At 48.6% G+C, this 25778-nt stretch overlaps 1 protein-coding gene across 2 annotated transcripts in view; it reads right to left on the reverse strand.

Annotated features, from left to right (window-relative positions):
* The window catches only part of SMG5 (SMG5 nonsense mediated mRNA decay factor), a 56934-nt gene that overhangs the window by 29088 nt on the left and 2068 nt on the right, over window positions 1-25778 (reverse strand). Inside the window, exons 1-8 of one of the 2 annotated variants that reach the window (XM_063146104.1) lie at window positions 21188-21237; window positions 18735-18833; window positions 17086-17209; window positions 13401-13557; window positions 7035-7124; window positions 5513-5602; window positions 3397-3475; window positions 167-292 (exon numbers count right to left, since the gene is read on the reverse strand). In XM_063146104.1, coding sequence (XP_063002174.1) covers window positions 167-292; window positions 3397-3475; window positions 5513-5602; window positions 7035-7124; window positions 13401-13557; window positions 17086-17209; window positions 18735-18833; window positions 21188-21207 — 785 coding nt within the window. In that variant the 5' untranslated portion in view covers window positions 21208-21237. Of the gene's footprint in view, window positions 1-166; window positions 293-3396; window positions 3476-5512; window positions 5603-7034; window positions 7125-13400; window positions 13558-17085; window positions 17210-18734; window positions 18834-21187; window positions 21238-25778 lie in introns of those variants that run through there. The other variant, XM_063146103.1, reaches the window with a different exon arrangement.

Genomic DNA, 25778 nt, shown 5'->3' on the forward strand with positions numbered 1-25778 from the left:
CTCTTCAACCACACCTGGATTAGAATCAGTTACGGTTGCCACAGGCTGCCTAGAGCTCTCCAGCTCTTTTCCACCTCTAATGCACACCCTACCTTTGAATCTGTCAACCAGAGCCGGGCCAATTTCAGGCTCTGTTAATTCCACGACGGACATTTAAGGCCCTTACCTCTTTTTGCTCGGTGAGAGTTTCCTGTTTTCACATTTCTTCAGCTGGTGATACATTTTGGCAGCCTTATCGTAGAGGCGTTTGAGGTTCCCGTAAGCGCCTTCAAAGGACACTTCAGACTGGATACTAAACAGGCACAAAACAGTGTGTGTATATGGCAAAGCGGTTCAATTTAACTACTTTTTTTTTAAAAGAAAAAGATCTGAAGGGCTGGATTCTACCATAGGCATATTTAAAGCAAGCAAATTCGCATTTGCTTGCAAATTTTGTATAAGAGCAAAGAGTCCTGCAAGGCACTATAAACACCCCTTTCAACTGAAGAGGACTCCTTGGAGGAGAGATAATCTTGCTTCCCATTGGGGTATGGAGAAAGTAAGGAACAGGACTCCAGCTGCATCCTACCCATTCCGTACCCATATCCAACCACAAATGAGAGAAGGCCTTGCCTTTCCCCTGAAACACCTGTTCACAAGGGACAGAGAGGTTGTGGGCTCTCCCACCCTAGAGGCCTTCAAGAGGCAGCTGGACAACCCTCTGTCAGGGATGCTTTAGGGTGGATCTCTGCTTGGAGCAGGCGGTTGGAACCGATGGCCTTGTAGGCCCCTTCCAACTCTGCTATTCTATGATTCTATGAGAGTGACATTGTGACCCTGTTCAGACATGCTAAGCCATGGTGGTTTAAGCACTTTGAGCCAAACTTCATGGCTTAGCTTCGCACATCATGTGAACCATGACTTCGCATGCCATGTGAACCATTCCTAACCATGGTGGCTACAAAACCACAGTTTAAACACTAGCCATTTTCTGCAAAAGGGTTAGCAGCCTAGCCATGGCTTAGTGTGTTGTCTGAACAGGCCCAGTAAGAAACAGCGTGAGAGGGGAGGAAGGAAAGCCACAAACAACAGATGGATGTAAAGCCACACCAATATCTGCAGACTCCTGGCTCAGCCATGATGGCTTGAACCTTAATTTTTTAAATACAATTTTATACAATCCAATGGAGAAGAAGGATTAGGAATGTCAGAAGAATCCAGTTTGGGAGTGGAGCTCAGCACGTTAAAAGGCTGTCACACAGAGGGGGGCCAGGATCTCTTCTCAATCCTCCCAGAGTGCAGGACACGGAATAACGGGCTCAAGTTAAAGGAAGCCAGATTCCAGCTGGACATCAGGAAAAACTTCCTAACTGTTAGAGCAGTACGACAATGGAATCAGTGACCTAGGGAGGTAGTGGTCTCTCCCACACTAGAGGCCTTCAAGAGGCAGCTGGACAACCATCTGTCAGGGATGCTTTAGGGTGGATTCCTGCATTGAGCAGGGGGTTGGACTCGATGGCCTTGTAGGCCCCTTCCAACTCTGCTATTCTATGATTCTATGATCAGCATGGCACCCCCAGTTGCCAGATCGCAGAGCCCTGAGCTCGAGATGGGGCGTGCTGAGTCAGGCAAGTTTGTAGTTTCCCGGGTTTTTTTTATTTGTGCAAATCCCAATTTGCACAAATTCGCGGCTGGAGAATATTTAGGGAAATCAGGATTTGTGCAAAATCGCAGCTGTAAATAGCACAATTTTGAGCAAACTGCAGCCGCAAATTACACCTGCAACTTTACGCAAATTACGCTATCAACGGCCACGATTTTGCGCAAATCCCAATTTCCATAAAGATTCCCAGCCATGATCTTGCACAAATTGTGTCTCGTAGACAAAAAAAGAAAAAGGAAAGGAAGACGTGAACTCTCACCAGGTGCCCACGGACCATCCGGCTCACCCCTCCCCCACGCCAGGGTCAGGCAACTGATGGGAGTCTGGTGAGCAAAGCATGAACAGGACATAGGGGAATTTGCCCAAACCTGCTTATGAGCAAACAAGCTGCAATCATTTGTGGCAAAGAAGGATGCATTCAACAAAGACATTTTTTTTAAAAAAAAAAAAACCCAACACACCATTTGCACAAATAACGGAACCAACTTGGATCTAGAGAGTCCGTTGTTCTGGATATATTAACAATGATGTGATATTTGAGTTGACTGGCCTGTTATGGGATTTTGATTCATACTACTTTTGCTTTTCCTTATATAAATTTAGCAGCCTCGTGTGGGGCAGAGTGGTAAGCGGCAGTTACTGCAGCCGAAACTCTCCCCACGGCCTGAGTTCGATCCCAGCGGAAGCGGGTTCTGAGGCAGCCGGCTCAGGTCGACTCAGCCTTCCATCCTTCCGAGGTCGGTAAAATGAGTACCCAGCTAGCTGGGGGAAAGGTAACCGTGACTGGGGAAGGCAATGGCAAACCACCCCGCTACAAAGCAGGCATTCCTCTAGGAGTCAGCAATGACTCATGTGCTTGCACGAGAGGTTCCTTTCCTTTCCTCCTATTTAAATTTAGAGTACAGAATCTGAGGCCTAAAACAAGACTCCACTGGAAAGTTCCTGGAAGAGGGAGGGGAGCTGTTTCTCACCAACGTACAAGGCTTGGGGCCAGGTTATTTGAAGGAACGCCTCCTCCCATATGGACCTGCCCAGACCTTAAGATCATCCACAGGGGCCCTTCTCTGTGAGCCCCTGCCAAGGGAAGTGAGGCAGGTGGCTACTAGGAGGAGGGCCTTCTTTGCTGTGGCACCCCAGTTGTGGAATGAGCTCCATAGAGAGGTTTGCCTGGCTGTATTCCTCCCGTCGCCAGCTGAAGACCTTTTTATTATTATTATTTATTATTATTATTTATTTATATAGCACCATCTATGTACATGGTGCTGTACAGAGTAAAACAGTAAATAGCAAGACCCTGTCTCAGTATCTCAAAACCTAATTTAACTTAAATTTAAACTTTGCTGTTTTAATTCCGTACTTTAATCTATAGCAACGTCTGCTGTGCGGTGCTATACTGGTTGTGCTTTTTATATTGTATTTTGTATTTGTGTTTTTAGACTGTTGGTTGTTTTATGATGGTTTTAATTTTTGTGAACCGCCCAGAGAGAGCTTCGGCTATTGGGTTGTACAGAAATGAAATAAATAAATAAGGCTGCACGCTTACTTGTCACGGAGCAGCCAGTATCCCAGCCAGTCAGGTTAGGCAGCAATCAGAGCTACATTCCAGCAACTTTTGCCCCATGTACAGAGCAAGAAACCAACAGGCAGCACAGCACAGGGACAACATCTTGCAGGCCCCAAAGCAAAAAAGTGGTTGGTGTATATATATAAGCTCACTCTCCCTTTCCAAACTGTTCTGTGGGGGGCATACTCACCAGCGCAAGTAGCAGTAGGTGGCTTCCACGTTGTAGAACTTACTCCCAGCCAGGGTCCCAAGTTGGTTAAAAGGCATGCCTGTCCCAAAGAGACCCAAGTCAGAGCTATTCCACTTGCGTTTGACTTATAACAGCAAGATATGCAACCCAGAAACCCGCAGGGCTAGAATTCAGGAGCAGAGTCGAGGACGCAGCCATTTTTCTCAAGCGCGATGGATCAAAAGGGAAAGCAGAGTGTTGGGGGTGGGTGGGTGAGGGAGGCCATTCTCTAAACAGCGGGGGGAGGGTCATTCAGGAGCTGTACTGGGACAAGTGCTTTTTAACTTGTTCATAAAAGGATGCAGGCAAGCTGGAGCATGTTCAGAGGAGGGCAACGAGGATAATCAGGGGTCTGGGAAAAAAGCCCTAGGAGGAGAGACGGAAAGAACTGGGCATGTTGAGCCTGGAGAAGAGAAGGCTGAAGGGAGACATGATAGCACTCTTCAAGTCCTTGAAAGGTTGTCCACGCAAAAGAGGGCCAAGATCTCTTCTTGATCCTCCCAGAGTGCAGCTCAAGTTACAGGAAGCCAGATTCCAGCTGGACATCAGGAAAAACTTCCTGACTGTTAGAGCAGTACGACAATGGAACCAGTTCCCTAGGGAGGTTGTGGGCTCTCCCACACTAGAGACATTCAAGAGGCAGCTGGACAACCATCTGTCAGGGATGCTTAAGGGTGGATCCCTGCATTGAGCAGGGGGTTGGACTGGATGGCCTTAGAGGCCCCTTCCAACTCTACTATTCTATGATTCTATGATCTAGAGATCTAGGGGTGAGAAGTCACATAGCCAAGGTTGCTGACAATACCAGATTTATGATGGTTAAAATTAAAAAAAAGCTCCTGAATGATCGCTCCAAACTGGGGGAATGGGCTTTACAATGTCAAATGCTTTTCAGTGTAAGCAAATGCAACCCGATGTACACTGAGGCAAAAAGGGGAACATGACTGAGGTGCATAAAATTCTGCACAGTGTGGAGAAAGTGCTAACAATAGTAGAACCTGGGGTCATCCAATGCACGCAGGTTTTTCTGCACGCAAAGAGCCCATCTTATCTTACCACTAACATCCTTTTCCCTCTGCGAAGGTTTGAGGCCTACAAAGGCAAGGTAAAAATGGCAAGCCTTAGAGGCCTGGGGTTCTCTGTTGGGATGGGGCATCCCTAAGAGTCATTTCTTCAGTTTTGAAACAGTACTTTCGGTTTGGGGGAGGAAGGAAAGAAAAAAGAAGCAGCCTGGAGAAGTTTAAATGCAGCTAGGGTAGGGGAACTTGCGTTTTGCAATTTATTCCACATTACTGGTATGGGGTACCCCTGAGAGGAGTAGTTTCATTTCTTTAGTTTTGAAACAGTACTTTCGGTTTGGAGGAGGAAGGGATAAAAGGAAGGAGCCAGCTAGAAAAGAGAAGCAGCCTGGAGAAGTTTAAATGCAGATAGGGTAGGGGAACTTGTATTTTGCAATTTACTCCACATTACTGGTATGGGGTACGCCTGAGAGTAGTTTCATTTCTTCAGTCTTGAAACAGTACTTTCAGTTTGGGGGAGGTAGGGATAAAAGGAAAGAGCCAGCTAGAAAAGAAAAGAGCATGGAGAAGAAGCAGCCTGGAGAAGTAGCAGTCTGGAGAAGTTTAAATGCAGCTAGGGTAGGGGACCTTGCATTTTGCAATTTACTCCATGTTACTGGGAAGGGGAAGGTAGAAGAAAGAAGATGGAACTCTTAAGGAGGCAAGAGATTCTTAGGGAGCTGCTCAAGGGGTCCAGGACATGGAAGGAACCTTGATGCCCTCCTTCAGCTTACTTTCTGTCCGCCCCATCTCAACTTCACCTTGCTGAGCTCAGCACACAGAGCTTTTGCTCTCCCGGTTAATTCATGCTGTGAGGGAATTTCAGGTGCAGGAGGGCCATGCAGCATGTCTGGTTGTTAACAAGCTGTAAAAGCTGATGCCAACATGGCATGGGAGTGGGAGGAGCCACAGAGGTACAGCAATGCTGACAATCTCCCACCCGTACTGTTGACAGACCAGAGTGGTCGACATATATGATCTTTGGGTAAGGTCATACTACACTTGAGCTAAATACTTACCAATCTGTGGTGCAACAGAAAGGGCTTGATAGTAAAATCTCTCAGCCAGCAATTCTGTGTCCACGCCGGCTAACTCATTCTGATATCGAGCTGAGAAGAAACAAAACACACACACACACACGTGAGGTTTTAGGATGACAGTAAGACAAGGACCTAAAAAAACGCTGCAAAACCATCTGGCCCCTACGGACAGATGAAACGGTGGGACAATTTTTAAAAAAGGAAGAAATTCACATCACTGGGCAGCTGGCAAGTTTAGAGAGACATCCTGTACTGTTAATGCAGGGGTGAGGAGCCGCTCTAAGCCTGAGGGCTGAATTCCACTTCAGAGAAGCTCTCAGGGACCACATTCCAGTGGTAGGAGGGCCCCAACGGCAAAAAGTACCAGCACAACTTTAGCGTAAAGGACCTACTCCCAGTAATTAAAACTTAGGGAGAGGCATTTCAACCTTTTAGAATAGGTGGGGGGATATATAAAAGCCAGGAAAATAGCAAATGATCACAGGTTAGGGAAAGGGCCGTGGCTATCAGGCGAATTCTGGAAGGCCAGAAAGGGACCCCATGTGTCAGGATCAGGCCCGTCCTCCCTAGAGTGGGGGGAAGGGGTTTCGGGGGCGGAATCAGACTCAGAGGCTGAGGAAGAAGCAGGGCAAGGAGTATGCCAGCCGAGACAGGAAGCGGGGGAGGAGGTTCTCCAAGACTCTTCAGGAGTCAAGGATGAATCTTAACAGGAGCTTATAGGACAGGATGCCAAAAGCTCAGAGACCACCCTCCTCCCGCCCCAGGGAACTCAGCCTCTGTCAGAGGGTGAGGGAACTTCAGAGTTGACAGATCCCAGAGTCCACCAGAGGGTCAAGCAGGCGGAACTGAGTGGAGGTGGTCCCTTAGAGAATCCACCTTCAAGAGGCTTCTCCAAAAACCCTCCTTGCGGTAAAGTGCTGGTTGGACTGCAGGGAAACTCTTCATTTTAGTTGAAAGGCAACTGCCTGCTTTGTTAGTCTAATTAAGCTTAGAGGAGAGCGCCTCGCATTCACACTCCTATCAGGTGTGAAGAGATGAGTATTTATTGAATAAAGCTTTGCGGATTACACGGTGGACCTCTTTATTGTCTCGCATCTCGGCAGGAGGGCTTAGAATAATGACCCCAAGGCCAGTTTTGGCGCTCAGGCTCGAGGCACCACACCCCTAAACACACAATGTGAACGCCTTGAATAGGATGTTCCTTTTTCACCAAAACTGAACCCTAAAATAAAATTCTTCTGCAGGTTAAAGCTGAGGTTTGGGGTGTCTCCAAGGAGAGGGAATTCCTCAAGGTGTGGGACAGCAACTATCAGCCTTGCCATCTGTACAGAGCCGATAGAGGGAATCGTTAGGACATCTTTTGGCAAGATAAGCCCAAGTCATTGCGGGATTTATCGGTCAGCAATTAACGGAGTCTGCTCTCCTCCACACTGCAAGAAAATCCGAGATTCACAAGGGCTAGGACAGTTTTCAATCTCCACCCCAGCACGCCAATTCTCACCTAAATCCCCCAGGTAAACCAGACACCGGTGGCAGGCCATCTGGGCCCACTCCATCTCCTTCTCCGACGCGGAGACAGGCTTCTTGCAGCCTACAGAAGAGATAACCAACAAGACAACCTGCAGTGAGCACAGCGGGAAGAGCAAGACGGACAGACAGCGCTCCAAGCTGACGTGATGGATCTGCCCAGGGGTCATCCCGTGACGCTGACTGGACAAATGAGAGGAAGGGACTTCTTCACACAGCGCAGAGTGAAATTATGGAATGTAGTACCACAAGATGTAGTGATGGCCACCCATTTGGATGACTTTAAAGGGGAGTTGGATAAATTCCTGGAGGAGAAGGCCATCAACGGCTACTAGCCCTGATGGTTGTGTGCTACAACATCTGAGGCAGTAAACGTGTGCACCAGTTGCTGGGGAACATGGGTGGGAGGGTGCTGTTGCACCATGTCCTGCTTTGTGGGTCCCTGGTCCACAGCTGGTTGGCTACTATGTGAGCAATGCCTGTTAAAGAAGTTGTGCCTGAAGGGAAGTTCTCTCCACCAGCGGAAAAACTGCTGATACTTCCTGCTGTCTCCCTAACCCAATTCAGCTCAATAAGACCAGGAGGGCCCTCTTTGAACTTCTGGCAGCTAACAGGCAGGACTAGATGGACCTTTGTTCTGATCCAGCAAGGCTCTTCTAATGTTCTTCTCAGAACCCAGGCCTGCCTTTGCTCAAAGCCAGGACAAATACACCACACACATGGCAAAATTCAGTATCCTGAGACCTCACTTTTATTTTTAGAAAAGGGGAAAAAATGTAAGCAAAATTTAAGCAAAGCCTCAGCAGCCACAAGGGAGCGGAGGTCTCAGGTCAGCCTGTTCCAACTTGATGCCCACCAGATGTCTGGACTACAACTCCCAGCATTCCTGATTATTGGTTACGCTGGCTGAGACTGAGAGGAGTTGGCAGCCAAAACATCTGAAAGGCACAAGGGTGAGAAAGGCTGCCTCACACACGCGAGGTTTCAATTCCAGACTCTCTACAACCCAACCGCACAGCTATGAGAGCAAAAATTGGCAAAACAGGCTTCAGCACACCCAAAAAAGCCACCTTTTTGCATCGTCTGTTCCCACTGCAGAACAGTTAGGATATTTTTTTCAATGTCCGATGCTTACTGTTCAAGATTGCTGCAATGTGCCACCGAAATCAAGGAGTTGGGAGGACTCCCCTACAAAGGAAAGGCTTAAGAATTGGGGACTTTTTAGTTCAGGGGGAAGAAAGGATGGGTGGGTTAGGTTGGCGACACATACAATAAGAGGTTTAGGGCACAATCCTATGCATGTTTTAGACAGGAAAAAAGTCCTACAAATCCCAGCTTTCCCCAGCCAGCACTGCTGGGAGCTGTAGGACTTTTTTTGTCTAAACATGCATAAGATTGCACCTTTATGGAACGATGCCTCGCACGGGAAAAGTGGGCTGACGTTTTTCTCCCTCTCACCTAGCAAAACTGAGTTCATCCACAGACAGGCAGGCGATTCGGGAAGCGCTCCTTCACACAGCAAGACCTTTATGGAATTTGCTGCCACAAAATGGGGGATAGTCACGGGTTTGGAATTTTTTTAAAAAAAGACTGGGCTCCTAAGTCCTAGAGGAGAGGTCCACTGATGGCTATTGGCCACGGACAGAACTTGTGTTCAGCGGCATTCTACCTCTGAAGAGCAAAGGCGGTGGACAGACAGCAGGTATGGGCTGTGGCCTTCACGCCCTACTGCCTTAGGCTGGCCACTGTTGGAACCAGGGCACTAGGCTAGAGATGCTTTCAGCCTGTTCTTCTCTGGCTTTATTGCCCCTCTCTCCGGAAGCGGAAACCGTGATCAGCTGCTATGACGGAGCGTTGTAAGGGCAGCTTTCCAAATTGCCGTTTGGCACGTCGTGAGCAACTTTTCTCCCCGCCCCCCACCCCCATACCGCCCCAGGACTATGTGCAACAGTGGGTGAAGGCTCAGAGTTCCAGGCTGGAGGTGAGCGCCACCAGGGCCGCTGTTCTCCTAGCCCCACCCTTGAATACACCCGCCCCAAAACACTTAGCTCAGCGTACACGGATGGGGGCATTTAAACCTCCCCGTGCCAAGATCACATCAGCCCTCTCTCCCCGCATGGACCGTCTTCCCCCTTTCAACCACTTCCCTTGCAGCTTTCCAGACAACTGTTTGGCAGGAGCAGGAGTGTGCTGGAAAGGGCGGCGTGCAGGACCACGGGTTGCCCACACGTGGCCTAGAGGCAGAATCACTGCTCTGGATGCCAGCAGTCTCAAGCCCGTAGCCTGAAGCCAGGGAAAAGTAGCTGTACATTGAAAGCAAGGGCCGGCGTTGAGAAGATGTGTAGGTTCAGCCCCTGACATCGCCAGTTAAAAGCATTTCAGGCTGGGAGGAGATCTTAGCCTGACTCCCTTCTCTCTAAGATTCAAGGAAAGATGGAGACACTCTCCAGCCTGTCTAGGGCCTTGAAAGCCAAAAAAAAGGGGGAGAAATCTCAAAGCACTGCCTTGAGAGGGATGAGGCAGCAGTTACGCACTCAGGACGCCCTCCTTCACCAACTTTGGAGAGGAGCCAGGTTCCCAGGCTGAGTCCACAACAGCTCCAGTTAAAAGGAGAGCATGGGGGAAAGACTTCTCTGTCTGAGAAGACAGAGCGCTGCTACTGGGGTCTGGAAACAAAGCCCTAGGAGGAGAGACTGAAAGAACTGGGCATGTTTAGCCTGGAGAAGAGAAGATTGAGGGGAGACATGAGAGCACTCCTCAAATACTTGAAAGGTTGTCACACAGAGGAGGGCCAGGCTCTCTTCTCGATCCTCCCAGAGTGCAGGACACGGAATAACGGGCTCAAGTTACAAGAAGCCGGATTCCGGCTGGACATCAGGAAAAACTTCCTGACTGTTAGAGCAGTGCGACAATGGAACCAGTCCCCTAGGGAGGTTGTGGGCTCTTCCACACTAGAGGCCTTCAAGAGGCAGCTGGACAACCACCTGTCAGGGATGCTTTAGGGTGAATTCCTGCATTGAGCGGGGGGTTGGACTTGATGGCCTTAGAGGCCCCTTTCAACTCTACTATTCTATGATTCTACTAGCCAGGATAGACAATAGCGAGCTGAAAAGAAACACAGCCCAACTTGGGAGGGGGAAGTGTCATAGGTTTGCCGTTTTGGCACTCTCCTCGCTGCAGGTGCTGCTGTTAAGCCCAGGAGAGTCTGCAAGGGCAGCTTCAAGACAGCCACAGCGCCGAAAAGTCCTTCCCCAGCCAGACATAGTAACTGATGTTGCTGGGAGCCTGAGTCCAGCTGTGATAAGGCCGTAAACACATGGGCCCATCACGAAGATGCCTGGGACAGACGACATACACTTCACACCTGTCCTGCATTTAGGTTTTGTACCAGTCTATTGTGGGAAACACGGCTGGAACAAACAACCACACCATCGCTCTAAAGGAGTCCTTAAAGATGGAGCTCTTCTCTACCTGGACGCCTTTAGGCATTTATCCATGAAGTTGTACAATGGCACACTTTGACTGGGTTCAGATGACACAATAACCGCCGGTAGGTTAAATAGTCAATGGTTGGTTGTGTCATCCGTCGGGACTTTTTCACACCACGGTTGGTTATTTGGCCGAAACAACCCACGCAAATAACCAAAGCTGTGCAGAGTGGATTATTTGAACAACCGTCGGCTATCCTGTTGACTATTTCGTCACACAAGTTGGTTATTTTCGGCGGTTACAGGGTCCCCTGGAAAGAGCGACCAAAGCAGTGGTGGCCACTCTAGTCCAGAACTCGCAATGGCTGATGGGATACCAGCAGGAGGACTGGGGGGGGGGGATTGAGGGCGGGGGATGTGTCAATCAAACACACCGTTGACTAACAGTCAACTCAACACTGGCCTGAATCCACACCACGGTTGATTATAATCATGTTATGTGGGGAGCACCTTCTCGATAACCAACCGTGGAGTTGACTATTAACCCACCATTGACTATTGTGTCATCTGAACACAGCCTTGAAGTCTTCTTCCCACGGCCGCAAGAGATTGTACAGCAACCCGGGCGAGGTGGAATTAATATGTCAAAAGCGGCACAATCTCAGCATGGATTGGAAGATGCCGAAGGGCTTCATTAGTTCAGCAGTGATATCAATGGGATGCTCACGGCAACGGTTGCCAAGGACACTCGCCGTCTAGCACATCATTCTGGGAGACAGATCTCAAGACTCCCACCAGCCAAGAACTGAATATGCGCAAGTGAACCAAAACAACCACCAGCAGCCATTGCGACTCATGCTTTAGGGCTCAACGGTTATCAAACCCCAATTAAAGTCACCTCCTCCCATTCACACACACAATCCGGAGGGCTCTATCCCTCGGGGATTTCTGAACAACTTACATTGTTCGCTTCTCGATCCTCCCAGAGTGCAGGACACGGAATAACAGGGTCAAGTTATTGGAAGCCAGATTCCGTCTGGACATCAGGAAAATCTTCCTGACTGTTAGAGCAGTACAACAATGGACCCAGATACCTAAGGAGGTGGTGGGCTCTTCCACCGTAGAGGCCTTCAAGAGGCAGCTGGACAAGCATCTGTCAGGGATGCTTTAGGGTGGATTCCTGCATTGAGCAGGGGGTTGGACTTGATGGCTTTATAGGCCCCTTCCAACTCTACTATTCTATGATTCTATGAACCCCTCTTATTAGCGTAATACTTTTATTAAGCCAACCAAAACGCTTGCAAGCTTCCAAGCCCTGAAACCGTCACAGCACCTGCTAGAGCCTTATTCGAATGTCCGCAGACCCTTCCTCCCCGATTCCATCTCAAGGTTGTGACCATGCAGTTCCCGCGACTTCAACATCAAGTCAGGGTTGGTTTGTTAGTTTTCCTTCTCACCCTCCCTCTACCCCAAACCTGCTTTCTGCAACATCTTGCCTGATGAAGAGGTCTGAAGATCTCAATACCTTGCACATTTGTGTGGACTTTTGGCGGGCCTAATCAAGCTGTTACGCTACTGTGGGTTCTGGAATTCGTAACAGCTGCAAATGGGGCAGCTTTCACTGCGAACTTCTTATACTAAAAAACCCCAGCGTGCATCGGCCACGCAGCTACAGAATTCCAAATACCGTTGCTCTTCCCCAACTGCGTCTGAGAAACTGCAGCAGTTTAGCTAAGCCGGCCTGTCCTATAGCACCTGTATCATAGAATCATAGAATAGCAGAGTTGGAAGGCGCCCACAAGGCCATCGAGTCCAACCCCCTGCTCAATGCAGGAATCCACCCTAAAGCATCCCCGACAGATGGTTGTCCAGCTGCCTCTCGAATGCCTCTAGCATGGGAGAGCCCACCACCTCCCTAGGTCATTGGTCCCATTGTCGTACTGCTCTAACAGTCAGGAAGTTTTTCCTGCTGTCCAGCCGGAATCTGGCTTCCTTTAACTTGAGCCCATTATTCCGTGCCCTGCACTCTGGGAGGATCGAGAAGAGATCCTGGCCCTCCTCTGTGGGACAACCTTTCAAGTATTTAGAGAGTGCTATCATGTCTCCCCTCAATCTTCTTTTCTCCAGGCTAAACATGCCCAGTTCTTTCAGTCTCTCTTCATAGGGCTTTGTTTCCAGACCCCTGATCATCCCGGTTGCCCTCCTCTGAACACGCTCCAGCTTGTCTGCGTCCTTCTTGAGCTGTGGAGCCCAGAACTGGACGCAATACTCTAGATGAGGCCTAACCAGGGCCAAATAGAGAGGAACCAGGACCTCCCGTGATTTGGAAGCGATACTTCTATTAATGCAGCCCAAAATAGCATTTGCCTTTCTTGCAGCCATATCGCACTGTTGGCTCATATTCAGCTTGTGATCTACAACAATTCCAAGATTGTTGTAGCACAGGTGAGCACAGGTGCAACCACAGGCACTTCCCGTTAAAACCTCAGGAAGCAGGAGATGGGAAACACCTCTGCTGAAGACCCGGCGAGTCCAAGCACAGGATACGGGCCTAGATGCACAACAGCCTGACCTGGTAGATGGCAGCTTGTTGGGAGTTAAGGCTGGAAGCCACCAAAGTGAAGGGTCCTAGCAACCTTCTCCACCCACCACAAACACAGGTGATGCTGAGCAAAGCCTCTTCCTTTTTTTGAGACAGAGAGAGAGAGAGAGGCAGGTGTCCTTTTAACGCACATGTCATTCAGGCTGTTTAGAGCTGAAACAAAACTGCAGCAGGGTTGGGGGGGGGGGGGAGTGTCCAGATATAAAGCCTTCCCGCGGCAGGAGGAGATAAATCGGTCCAGATCATTAAAGTAGCCATTGCTCAGAATAAACCGCTTTTGTAAAGTGCGCGTCGACACCCGGGTACTGACCCATCAGGGGATCTGTAACGTGAGTCCAGTCGATGCAACACTGCAGCTCCAGCTGATAGTGAGACTGAATGTAGAGAAGAAGGTGCTGGTAAAATCCGATGCCGGCAATAAGGTGAGTCCGGTAGGCACACTCCAGGGTACTGCGACTATGAATGTGCTGTGAGACGGAGGCGAAAGAACAGAGGAAGAACGTTAGAGCACATCCGCAAGTGCTTCCCCATTTCTCCCCATCCCACTTTCCCAAGGGTAGATAAAGGGGGCTGTTCGCACAATACGGTAACCCACATTCAGTCATAGAAACATAGAATCGTAGAGTTGGAAGGGGCCTAAAAGGCCATCGAGTCCAACCCCCTGCTGCAGTTGAGTGAGGGTTGTTGTTAAACCGTGGGTTAGCATGTTTTCTGAACCCAGGACATTTCTTGCAGTGTGGCTTGTGAACCGCCCTGAACAACCCAAGAACAACCCATGGGTTCTCAAAAGTGGCTTGTTGGGAGAAAAATAAGCCATACCGCAAGGTTAACAAGACACCATGCAGTAAATGTCCTGGGTTCAGACAACACGGCTAACTCAAGTTTCAACAAACAACCCATGCTCAACCACTGAATGTGGGTTACCGTGTCGTTGTCATGGCTAACCCTACTGCCCCTGTTTTGGGAGGAGGCGTTTCAGGTAATCAATCAGAATCCAATTCGGACCTAGAGGAGGAGGCGCCAGACACCAGCCAGCCTGTACCAGTGGGGGAGGAAGCTCCCACGGGCGATACCCCAGCTGGGAGTCAGCCCTCTCCAGAGCTTATCTCCTCAAGGCCAAATCCTACACACTCAGTGGGAAGTGAGGTTTCTTCCAGAAAGCTAGCTGATGCTAGGGTCCGCCGGAAGCTCAAACGCACGGCGCGGAAGGAAGGCGTGAGAAAGTCACTCCGACTAGGATTGCGTCAGAACCTGCCTCCACACCAGACTCTCTGAAGTTATGGGCGTTTGGGGAAAGGCTTCCTGTTCTCCTTGGTAGAACAAGTGTCTCGCTTAGTTTGCATGGTTTTGCCTAGGGGGATGTTTCCACGAGATTAGACTCTCTTCAGGTGGAAGAGATGTGTGTTGCTTAATAAAAGCTTTGTGGATTACCTAGCAGGCCTCGTCATTCGCCTCCCATCGAAAGCAGGAGTTTTCAGAGAAACAGTGTGAACAGCCCCAAAGCCATGGATGAATTAAGTGGTGATCTCTTCCTTCTTGGGGCACTCTACGCTACTCCTTTGTACAACTTCCAAGGTAAATGCTCGCACTGGCATTTTGCCACTGAGGGGTTCACGGCTGACCAGAGGCAGCTTGGGGGTTAGAACTACTGCTGAAAGACCTACCAGCAGTTTGCTAGCGGGATGCTTGGGTTTTTAGATTGTTGGTTATTTTATTATGTCCTCATGGTTTAAATTTTTGTGAACCGCCCGGAGAGCTTCGGCTATTGGGCGGTATAAAAAAGTAATAAATAAATAAAATAAATAAAAATAAAATAAATGCTTGCATAAAGCCCCTCCCTGGAGAGAAGGAATAAAGGGCCCTTGACAAAAGCTGCATCCTCCCTGAGTGAGTGGTTGGGAAGATGAGTTAGTCACTATTGCTGCTCTATTTCGTATGTCCCCAGGCTAAGGAAAATCTGCATTTTCCAGCTCCCAGCGGTTCTTCAAGCAATACACAGAAACGTACCACTGATCCTAAAGCTTTTAAAACTTGATGTTGCTCGGACTTTAGACTGTTAGTTATACTGTTATACTGTTAGTTTTACCCTACCCTGTGCCTGTTTACCCTACCCAGTGCCTGTTTACCCTACCCTGTGCCTGTTTACCCTACCCTGTGCCTGTTTACCCTACCCAGTGCCTGTTTACCCTACCCAGTGCCTGTTTACCCTACCCTGTGCCTGTTTACCCTACCCTGTGCCTGTTTGCATTCTCTTCCCCTCCTTATTGCTTTACTATGATTTTATTAGAATGTAAGCCTATGCGGCAGGGCCTTGCTATTTACTGTTTTACTCTGTACAGCACCATGTACATTGATGGTGCTATATAAAATAATAATAATAATAATAATAATAATAATAATAATAATAATAATAATAATCCTGCAGGAGCGAATACATGTCCAGAAATGAAGACGCAAACCCAACCTGTATTCATTTACGCACGTTCTACGTTGTTAAAAACAAACCCACATATAGGGAGAAGGGAGCGCCTTTCGCTATATATGCTTGCCCAAGATGTGAGGTCTGTTGGAGAAGCCCTCCTCCGCATCCCACCAACATGAGATATACGCTATAGTGGGACATGGGAGAAGGCCTTCTCTGTGGTGGCACCCCGGCTGTGGAATGCCCTCGGCTTGGAGGCCCAACTGGCACCAACGCTGATTTTATTCTGGCGCCAAGTTAAGACACGGCTTTTTAACAAAGCCTTTGGTGGCTAATATTTACCAAGCCTATACATAGCTTCAATTGGTTTTACTGTTTTTAAATTTTGTACTGGTTTTAGCTTCCTAATGGTCTAATTTGTTTTTAGCTGTGTATATTTATTGTTTTATATGGGTTGGATGGTTTTATCTGTGCGCCGCCCTGAGATCCTTGTGATATAGGGCGGGATACAAATGTCTAAGTAAATAAAATGTCTTAATATTCGAAAAAGCCCGGCTTGGAAGGGACAGAGGCAATGCTATCTAATAATAAGGATAAACTTTGTATTGGAACCGCCTTTAATATCTCACAAAGATGGTAAACCTCCGTCTGGGCAGCACTGTTTCGGGACTACGTCTTTGGGAGGGCCTGCATGCTCCTTCGTTCCAAAAAGGAAGGAAGAAGCCTGCGAAGGAAAGTTCTGTGCGTGAAAGTGCACAGAAATGTGATTATTGTTATTCCCTTCTCCCTTCACATTCTTTTTTTTTTTTGGTATGCAGAAGCCTTCAATCATGCAACAACCCCCTGCCCCTCTATGCTGGTTTGCCACCTCCGTGACAGCTAAGCCAAAGTGAAAAGGTTGCTTATAGCTCACTGGTCTTCAACTGGTGGGTCAGGAGGACCCATTACTAAGCTGCAGCCTGACCGAAGGTGAATCACAGCAGCAGCACCATACAAACACAGGGTTAAAAGAAAATTGAGATGCGTCCTCAAATGCATGTTTGAGCTAAAGATAGGCTCCAGGTGGGCCGAGGTTGAAGGCTACTGTTGTAGCTGATGGGCTGTTAAATGTGATCGCCAGGGAACTTTGATGCTGCCGTTGAAGTAGAAGAGGAGCCAGACTGGAAGGAGAGGGGGAGAAGACAAGGCGGGGAAGGAAAGAAGCAACAGAATACAGCCGGAACAGAAAGGCAGGACCAGAAGAACCACACAGGGATGGGTTAGCCATGGAGCTTTGCAGGTTGTGTACAACTTCCACCACTTCCTTTGGCTTCCAGGATGCCAATCTCCCCTTACAGATCAATGGAGCAGTCTTAGCTCCATTAACTTTGAAGGAAAGAGTCAGGAAACCCGTGACGGAAAGGGCCATCCCCCACCGTCACCATGTCCGATCTGCAGCCAAGGCTAAAGACCGGTCTGAGAACCACCTTTGTAGCCCGAATTTGGACCAGAAGAGAAGGAGCTACACCAGTCCTCATCGCTGCCCTTATTGGGTTTCGCAAACCTTCGAACCAAAGGGTCGGAGACAACTTGCCTTTTTGTTTGTTTTAATGAGCTGGATGACTTCGTAGTAAACTTTCCTCCAAAGCAGTTCCTCTGCTTTTCTCCCATAATCCACTGGGTGCAAGAACATCAGCTTTACACAGAGTTCACGTAGCCTGAAGTTGATCGGGAAGAAAGAAGGAGGTGTTAAGATTCCACTTCGGGTATTACAGCCGCTTTAAGCCACGACTTCTGCCCACCGGGACAAGAACACACACGTGACCCAGCGTTATCCATACCTGGGATCAATGGCACAACAGATGGACCGAGGGGACAGGAGCAGGCAGAATAACATCGGGGCCTGCTCCTGCTGGACTCTTCCCCCCCCCCACAGGGCAAACTGCCATCTTGGCCCTGTGGGGAAGAAGAAGGACCAAGGGGACAGGAGCAGGCAGAAGTAACATCGGGGCCTGCTCCTGCTGGACTCTTCCCCCCCCCACAGGGCAAACTGCCATCTTGGCCCTGTGGGGAAGAAGAAGAACCGAGGGGACAGGAGCAGGCAGAAGTAACATCGGGGCCTGCTCCTGCTGGACTCTTCCCCCCCCCACAGGGCAAACTGCCATCTTGGCCCTGTGGGGAAGAAGAAGAACCGAGGGGACAGGAGCAGGCAGAAGTAACATCGGGGCCTGCTCCTCCTGGACTCTTCCCTCCCCCACAGGGCAAACTGCCATCTTGGCCCTGTGGGGAAGAAGAAAGACCGAGGGGACAGGAGCAGGCAGAAGTAACATCGGGGCCTGCTCCTGCTGGACTCTCTCTCTCTCTCTCTTTCTTTCTCTCTCCTCCCTCCCTCCCTCCTTGACTCCTTTTCCTTGTGTGTCATGTCTTTATTAGATTGTAAGCCTGAAGGCAGGGACTGTCTTTTTTGCTAAGTGTAAGCCGCTCCGAGAGCCTTTTTTGGCTGAGGAGCGGGGTATAAGTATGATAAATAAAATAAATAAATAATAAATAAACAGATCTTAAGACACAGCTGTGACAAACTGTTTTCATTGCTATTTTATTGTGAGCGTGCTTTGGGGCTTTTAATATTTTGTGTCTTTTGTGGTTGTAAGCTGCCTTGTGCATGTGTGTGTGTGGGGGGGTGCGTTGTGGCCTGAAGGGCGGCCAAGAAATGTTTTAAATAAATAAAATAAATAAACAAGCAGCCCAAGAAAACAGTGTGGGATGGCAGCGGGTCCAGTTGCCCAAAAAGACCCCGGGTTACCCCTATCCCATTCAGGCTGCTAATATGCCACATCACTAACGCAGTTAGGCTAGAAAAAATATATATTATGGGCTACAAAGCTTTGGACAGCCTTATCTGCAAGGTTGCTCCCAGATCGCATTCTGTGCAAGAGAATTCTGGCATCAATCCTCTCAGAAACGAAGCACAGTGCGAAGTCTTGCGCTGAATGGGCCCCCGGCAATCTCATTTTACATCTCAGGAATGTCACGCTCCTACAAAGAATTGGTTGATTGCATTTATATCATGTCTCATCTCTTCCATGGAACTCAAGGGGGGGGGGGTGCACAAGCGATTCCCAAGCAGTCTCACACCCAGACTGGTTTGGTTTCTGCAATGATGTAGAATCATGTGCTGTCCAGCCCAGGTGCCCTGGGTTGAAATACAGCGTGCAAAAACAGAGGCAGGCCCATGTTGCTTACTTGTTTCTCAGGCTGATGTTCTCTGGTTTAAATACTTCTTGATAAGCTGCCTTGTTTCCAAGAATAAGGTCCAGGCGATGCACTGCTTCCACCACCGCTCTACGAAACACACACAAAAGAAGAGAAGATATTCGCGTCAGGGAGCGGACACGGTTTCGGGAGGTGCGTGGGAATTCAGCCGTGATCCTCCTCCTTTCCTTGGCTACCGGAGGGTTGTTCACACAACTAAGATTGAGAAGATGGCTCCTGTTCTCCCGGATGGCTCCTGATCTCCTGGGATAACCTCTCACCTCTGCAAAAATTAGGAACTTCAGGGTGCTCTAGCCACACATCCTGGCTGGTTAACATTGGTCACTCTGCTTACAATTATTCTGGACTAAGAGACAAGCCCCCTGTCTTTAAACCAAAGCCCAGCCATTTGCTGCTTTCTCCAAGCATCGCTGGCTACGCAGCTGCACGGAGGAAGCTACGTTGAGCTGCAGCTGCCACTTCCTGGCAGGGATTTGTGCTGGTGGCAGCTGACAATGCAACTGACGAGCAGTTCCAGCACATAAATGCTTAGCCACAAAAAATGTCTTAAGCCTTTTACGGTGTTATCGGACTTTTGGTTTTGCTCTAAGAGCCTAACATGGTCACCCTTCTAGAAGTTATGCCTGTAAAAATATCGGACAACCTACTCATCCAATAGGCTGGTCTCCTTTGAAGAGGAAAAGAGGACCGCTCCATGACCAGAGAGCACCGTTCCATTTCTAAAGGGCTGATTCTACCCATTTCTACCACAGCACATTAGCTACTTTCCATTCTGGTGATGAAGAGATCAGAAGCTCGCGTTCTCTCGGACTCAGTTTGCACCATCACTGCAGCTCATTGTGGCTTATTTAACCCAGGATAAGCCATAAGGTGCCAGGTTGCACATTCAGGCTCCAGCCACAGCTTGTCATGTCATGGGAACCCAGTGAGGGTGGCTTGTTGGTATAGTTAATCCACCCACAATCCCAGAACAGCCCATGGGTTCCAAGTGGTTTGTTAATAATGCCAACAAAACACCCTCACCAGGTTTGCATGACACGACAAAGCTGTGGTCGTGGCTTGAATATTCAAAATGGCCAACTGCACCACTAAGTCCCACAGGTTAGTTAACCCACAGTGGCTTAGCACGGTGGGCGAACAGGCTGTTGATTTAAGCACAGCCAAAGGTGGTCTGGCATCACATACACAACCTTGTCAAGGATAAAAATCCACTTTGGTTGCAAGGCAACTCTGTTTTACGGAGCTTAATGCAGCTGCATGGAGAGGGTCCTACAGACAAAGAACTTCTCAACTGGCTGTATGAAAAGCAAGTGTATTTGTACATATTAGCATCTTAACTAATTAGCAGTTCGCAAAGTTCTAAAGCAATGCAAAGACAGATCAAAGAAAACATCTTCATTATAAGAAGAGCCTTGATGCTGGATCAGACCAAGGGTCCATCTAGTCCAGCACTCTGTTCACACAGGGGCCGACCAGCCATCGGCCAGGAATGAACAAGCAGGACATGGTGCAACAGCACCCTCCCACCCATGTTCCCCAGCAGCTGGTGCACACAGGCTTACTGCCTCAAATACTGGAGGTAGCACACAACCATCAGGGCTAGTAGCCATGGATAGCCTTCGCCTCCAGGAATTGATCCAACCCCCTTTTCAAGCCATCCAAATTGGTGGCCATCACTACATCTTGTGGTAGTGAGTTCCATAATTTAACTCTGTGCTGTGTGAAGAAGTCCTTCCTTTCATTTGCCCTGAATCTCCCACCACTCAGCTTCATGGGATGACCTCGGGTTCTAGTATTTTGAGAGAGGGAGTAAAATGTCTCCCTCTCCGCATTCCCCATACCATGCATAATTTTGTACACCTCTATCCTGTCTCCCCTCAGTCACCTCTTCTCTAAGCTAAACAATCCCAGCTGATGTAACCTTCCCTCATAGGGGAGATGCTCCAGCCCCTGAATCATTTCAGTTGCCCTTTTCTGCACTCTATAATATCCCTTTTTAGGTGTGGTGACCAGAACTATACACAGTATTCCAAGTGTGGTCACACCATAGATTTGTATAAAGGTAGTATGATACTAGCTGTTTTATTCTCAATTCCTTTTCTTATAACGCCCAACATGGAGTTTGCCTTCTTTATAGCGGCCGCACACGGGGCGGACATTTTCATCGAGCTGTCCACCACAATCCCAAGATCTCTTTCCTGTTTGGTCACCGCCAGCTCAGATCCCATTAGGTTATACCTTATCCACAGGTGACCCATAACTCTTCTAGCAATGTCAGATTGACCTGGATCGTCACCCTATATCAAAAAGGTCTTGATAGTTCAAAACTCCAATTAAGCATCACAGCACATTCAAGCGCATACATCATTCCAATCCCATCATGCAGTTCACTTGCGAGAACCAAACTGCATACAGGGGCCTACATACAGAGCAGGCATATCATCGCCTGTGTCTTTGCTTTCTCAACCTGTAACTACAAAAAAACGAATTCCAAATACAACATCCCACGCTCTGGACTTAGAAAGGCTGTGGCAATGTTGTGATCACCACTCTGTCCAGAACTGTGTGCATGGATTCCAAGAATGACACAGGCTTTAAGGCTGCGCAGGGCAACGTGTCCTCATTAAGTAACAGCCTGAGAACACGTAGGGCCTTCTGCAAGCGAGAGACTTGGCAAACCTGAGCTTGGGGACGGCAGGATAGAAAAACACACCAATATGGATAAGGCCGCTGGGCTCCCACTGACCAGCTAGATGGGGAACATGGAGGCTGTGTGTCCTCTGCCCCTCCAAAGCCCAGCTGACAGCGAGGAAGACTTGGAAGCTACGAATGTGGGCAGGGTCACCTGACACAGGAAAAGGCGCTGGAGGTGGATAGAGAGATCTGGAGAGAATATGCAGACACAATGGAAGGGTGAAGTTAGTCATCCGTTGTTAAGCATCTGCTACAAGCACTCCCTTTTCTCCTCCTCTCTGAGGAAGCCTCAGAGAGATAAGGTTAAGAGGAACCAACCTTCCTCCAGCCTGGTATTTCCAATAAACTTGGAAGCAGGGCTACTTTGAGGTGTCAGAAGGTTGGCTCTGCGCCTCGCTGGCACATTCTGGTGCCTGTTGGGTTGGCTCACTGGCAGAAAACAAGTCAGATGCCGCGGTCTATTAAAAGACCCGAAAGTAGCACCGCGTGACAAACTCCATGGACGCAATCCAATGACAGGCATTCTGGAAGCGGGAAAGAGGGCAGAAGAAACCGTTGGCGCTGCCTTGGGTGGGGGATTCGGAGCCCTGCTCAACAAAAGGGTCACCAAGTGACCTTGGCAAAGTCACACTCATAACCTCCGTACCTCTCTCTCCCACCCACCCACAAAAGCAACTGCCTGACCCAAGCACTGGCAGGGAAGTGCCAAGATCCAAGCAACTGTATGAATGTGTCAGGAAGAAGGAGAGGACCAAAAGGAGAGAAACAGTTGGTGGAGGAAAGGGGGAGTGGATGGAGGGAGAACAGAATGATTTGCTCACATGAGAAAGAGACACTTCTCTGCCCCTGCAACACTGTGTGCCCTGGGGGAAGTCACTCATGGCTAACCTTCTCCGCGAGCCCCTGCCAAAGGAAGTGAGGCAGGTGGCTACCAGGAGGAGCAGGGCCTTCTCTGCTGTGGCACCCCGGCTGTGGAACGAGCTCCATAAGCGGTGAGCCTGGCATCTATGTTATACTCTTTTCGACGCCTTTTTATTCTCCCAGTATTTTAACCGTTTGCCATCTTAGTCTTTTAACTTTGCTGTTTGAAATCTATATTTTAAATCTGTGTAAATCTCTGCTCTGCTGCTCGGTTTTAACCTGGTCGTGCTTTTATATTGTGCTCTTTATATTGTGGCTTGTTATATGCCGTGAATTCCACTTGATGGTTTTAATTTTTGTGAACCGCCCAGAGAGCTTCGGCTATTGGGCAGTGCAGAAATGCAATAAATAAATAAACATGATCTATCTGTAAAATGGGAAGAGGGTATTCTGCCTTAAGTGTGTGGTGGCTCCGCCTCTTAAGAACATCAGAGCCCTGATGCTGGAGCAGACCAAGGGTCCATCTAGTCCAGCACTCTGTTCACACAGTGGCCAGCCAGCTACCGGCCAGTGATGAACAAGCAGGACATGGCGAAACAGCACTCTCCCGCCCATGTTCCCCAGCAACTGGTGCACACAAGCTCACTGCCTCGAATACTGGAGATAGCACACAACCATCAGGGATAGCACACAACCATCAAGCCATGGATAGCCTTCTCCTCCAGGAATTTATCCAACCCCCTTTTCAAGCCATCCAGATTGGTGGCCATCACTACATCTTGTGGTAGTGAGTTCCATAGTTTAACTCTGCGCTGTGTAAAGAAGTCCTTCCTTTTATTTGTCCTGTACCTCCCACCGATCATGGCATGACCCCAATGGGTTCTAGTATTTTGAGAGAGGGAGGCTCCACCATCCCCATATAGCTCAGGAGTGCAGGAACTGTCTAAAGCAGGGGAAGGCAACCTAGTGACCAGAACTTCCATCATCCCTGTGCTGGTTGGGGTTTATGGGACTTGCAGATTAGAACATCTAGAGGGCACGAGATTGCTTATTCCTGATTTAAAGAATTGGGGGATTTCCCCTCTGTGACCCTCTACAGAGATTACGGGGGGGGGGGGGGGGGGGTCCTATGGAACTAGGATGGGGAGAATGGTTGACAGCTATAAAAAAGCCAAGTATTTAAATGTGGGTTGCCTGGCCCTACTTAAAGGAGAAGAGGAGAAGAAACAGACTAATGGGATGAGAATGATTTTTTTTTAAAAAAAGGTGGAGCTGGACCCTAAAAAATAAATTTTAAAAAAGGCAAGGCGAAAGAATTGTTTGAATGTGAGGTGCTAATCCAAAATTGGGATGGCTCCTCTGAACCTGTGAATTTGAGTGGTTGGGGGGGGGGCTTCCCCTTTCCTGAGTTCCATAAGGCTGTGGAAGGATAGAAGGTAGAGGCACTGGCTCCCTAAATCTGGGAGGCAGGGGTGGGGAAAAAGAAGAAGAAACTATTTGTAGGATTTTTAGGGTGCTTCTCTACTGTGGAGGCCACGAGACAATGGCAGTGAGAGTGTCTTGTGAAACTGGAAGGAGGAATTATTTATTTATTACATTTCTATACCGCCTGACAGCCGAAGCTCTCTGGGTGGTTCACAAAAATTAAAACCGCAAAATAAAACATAAAATGCAATATGAAATATGTCTTAAAACTGCAATATAAAAGTGCAACCACTCAAATCCTGGCAGCAGCAGTGCAGAGATTTAAAACGCAAGAGCGGATTTCAAACAGCAGAGCTAAAAAATGGAATGCTAAAATGTTTGGGGAAATTAAATAAAAGTCTTCACCTGATGCTGGAAAGAGTACAATGAAGGCGCCAGGTGAACCTCTCTAAGGAGCTCATTCCACAGCAAGGGGGCCACAGCAGAAAAGGCCCTTTTCCTGGTGGCCACCTGCCTCACTTATTTTGGCAGGAGCTCATGGAGAAAGACCCCTGAATATGACCTCAGGGTCCAGGCAGGTACATATAAGAACAGGTAAACCTCCAGGTAGCCTGGCCCCTAGCCATTTAGGGCTCGGAATGTTAATACCAGCACTTTGACTCGGGCTCAAAAAGGGACAAAAATAAAGCAGTTCTGTTTACTGAGTCTGCAATGGTTATGCGATAAAGCTCTAGTAAGGAGAAAAGAAGCAGGCCCATGATTCAGAGGAGGGCAACCAGGATGACCAGGGGTCTGGAAACAAAGCCCTATGAAGAGAGACTGGAAGAACTGGACCTGTTTAGCCTGGAGAAGAGAAGATGGAGGGGAAACATGATAGCAGTCTTCAAAGACTTGAAAGGTTGTCCCACAGAGGAGGGCCAGGATTTCTTCTCGATCCTCCCAGAGTGCAGGACATGGAATAATGGGCTCAAGTTACAGGAAGCCAGATTCCAGCTGGACATCAGGAAAAACTTCCTGACTGTTAGAGCAGTACAACAATGGAATCAGTTACCTAGGGAGGTTGTGGGCTCTCCCACCCTAGAGGCCTTCAAGAGGCAGCTGGACCACCATCTGTCAGGGATGCTTTAGGGTGGATTCCTGCACTGAGCAGGGTGATGGACTTGATGGCCTTGTAGGCCCCTTCCAACTCTGCTGTTCTATGATTCTATGATTTGGGGGAGCATCCCTAACAAAATTGGGCTACAAGAGTGAACTAGGATGGAAACTTTGAAAGTGTGGGGAAATTGCCAGACCTTTTGCAGGTGGAGTTCCTGCTCCGTTATCTAGTTATTTACTTAGTGAATTTCCACCACACCCTTCAAAAACTTTCCCTGAATGGCATACAAAACATAACGCAGACCATAAAACACAGTTAAAAAGCCCTATTTGGTAGCGACAGAAGGAATAAGTAGATGGAATAGGAAGAGGTGGAGCTCTGTGGGGAACTGAAGGAGAATCGTATTGAACAGAGAAAGGAAACGGAGAATTGGTTAAGCCCCGCTGAGTGTGTGTGTGTGTGTGTGTTGGAGGGGGAAGTTTAGAAAAATTGACCCTGTGACAATGGAAACCTTTTCCTTCTACGGCACTCAAGATGAGATGTAGGGAAACCTATGAAATATGGGGAGGAGAATAAGAACCCGTTAATGTTGGGTATCAGCTCAAAAATCACTAGTTTCTGTAAATGGGATGTCTGAGAAGTGGGGGCATAAAGACTCCTTGGCACTGGAGAGCTTCTCCCTCTACAGGTCACCACAGATGGAGGGGAGACAATTCGGGGTCCCATTGAAAGGAAGGGAGCCCCATAAAGTCCCTGGGAACTAGTGTGGTATAGGAGTTAAGAGTGGTGGACTCAGGCAAGGGGGACCCAGGTTCAAATCCCCATAGCTACAAAGTCTCGCTGGTTGACCTTGGGCAAGTTAGGCTTCCTCAGCCAAAGCTCCCTCGCAGGATCAAATTGGGCAGCATGGAGCGGAGAAGGAAAGAGGAACAGGTGAA

Source organism: Elgaria multicarinata, chromosome 21, assembly GCF_023053635.1.
Source record: "Elgaria multicarinata webbii isolate HBS135686 ecotype San Diego chromosome 21, rElgMul1.1.pri, whole genome shotgun sequence".
In the NCBI taxonomy this organism is placed as follows: Eukaryota; Metazoa; Chordata; class Lepidosauria; order Squamata; family Anguidae; genus Elgaria; species Elgaria multicarinata.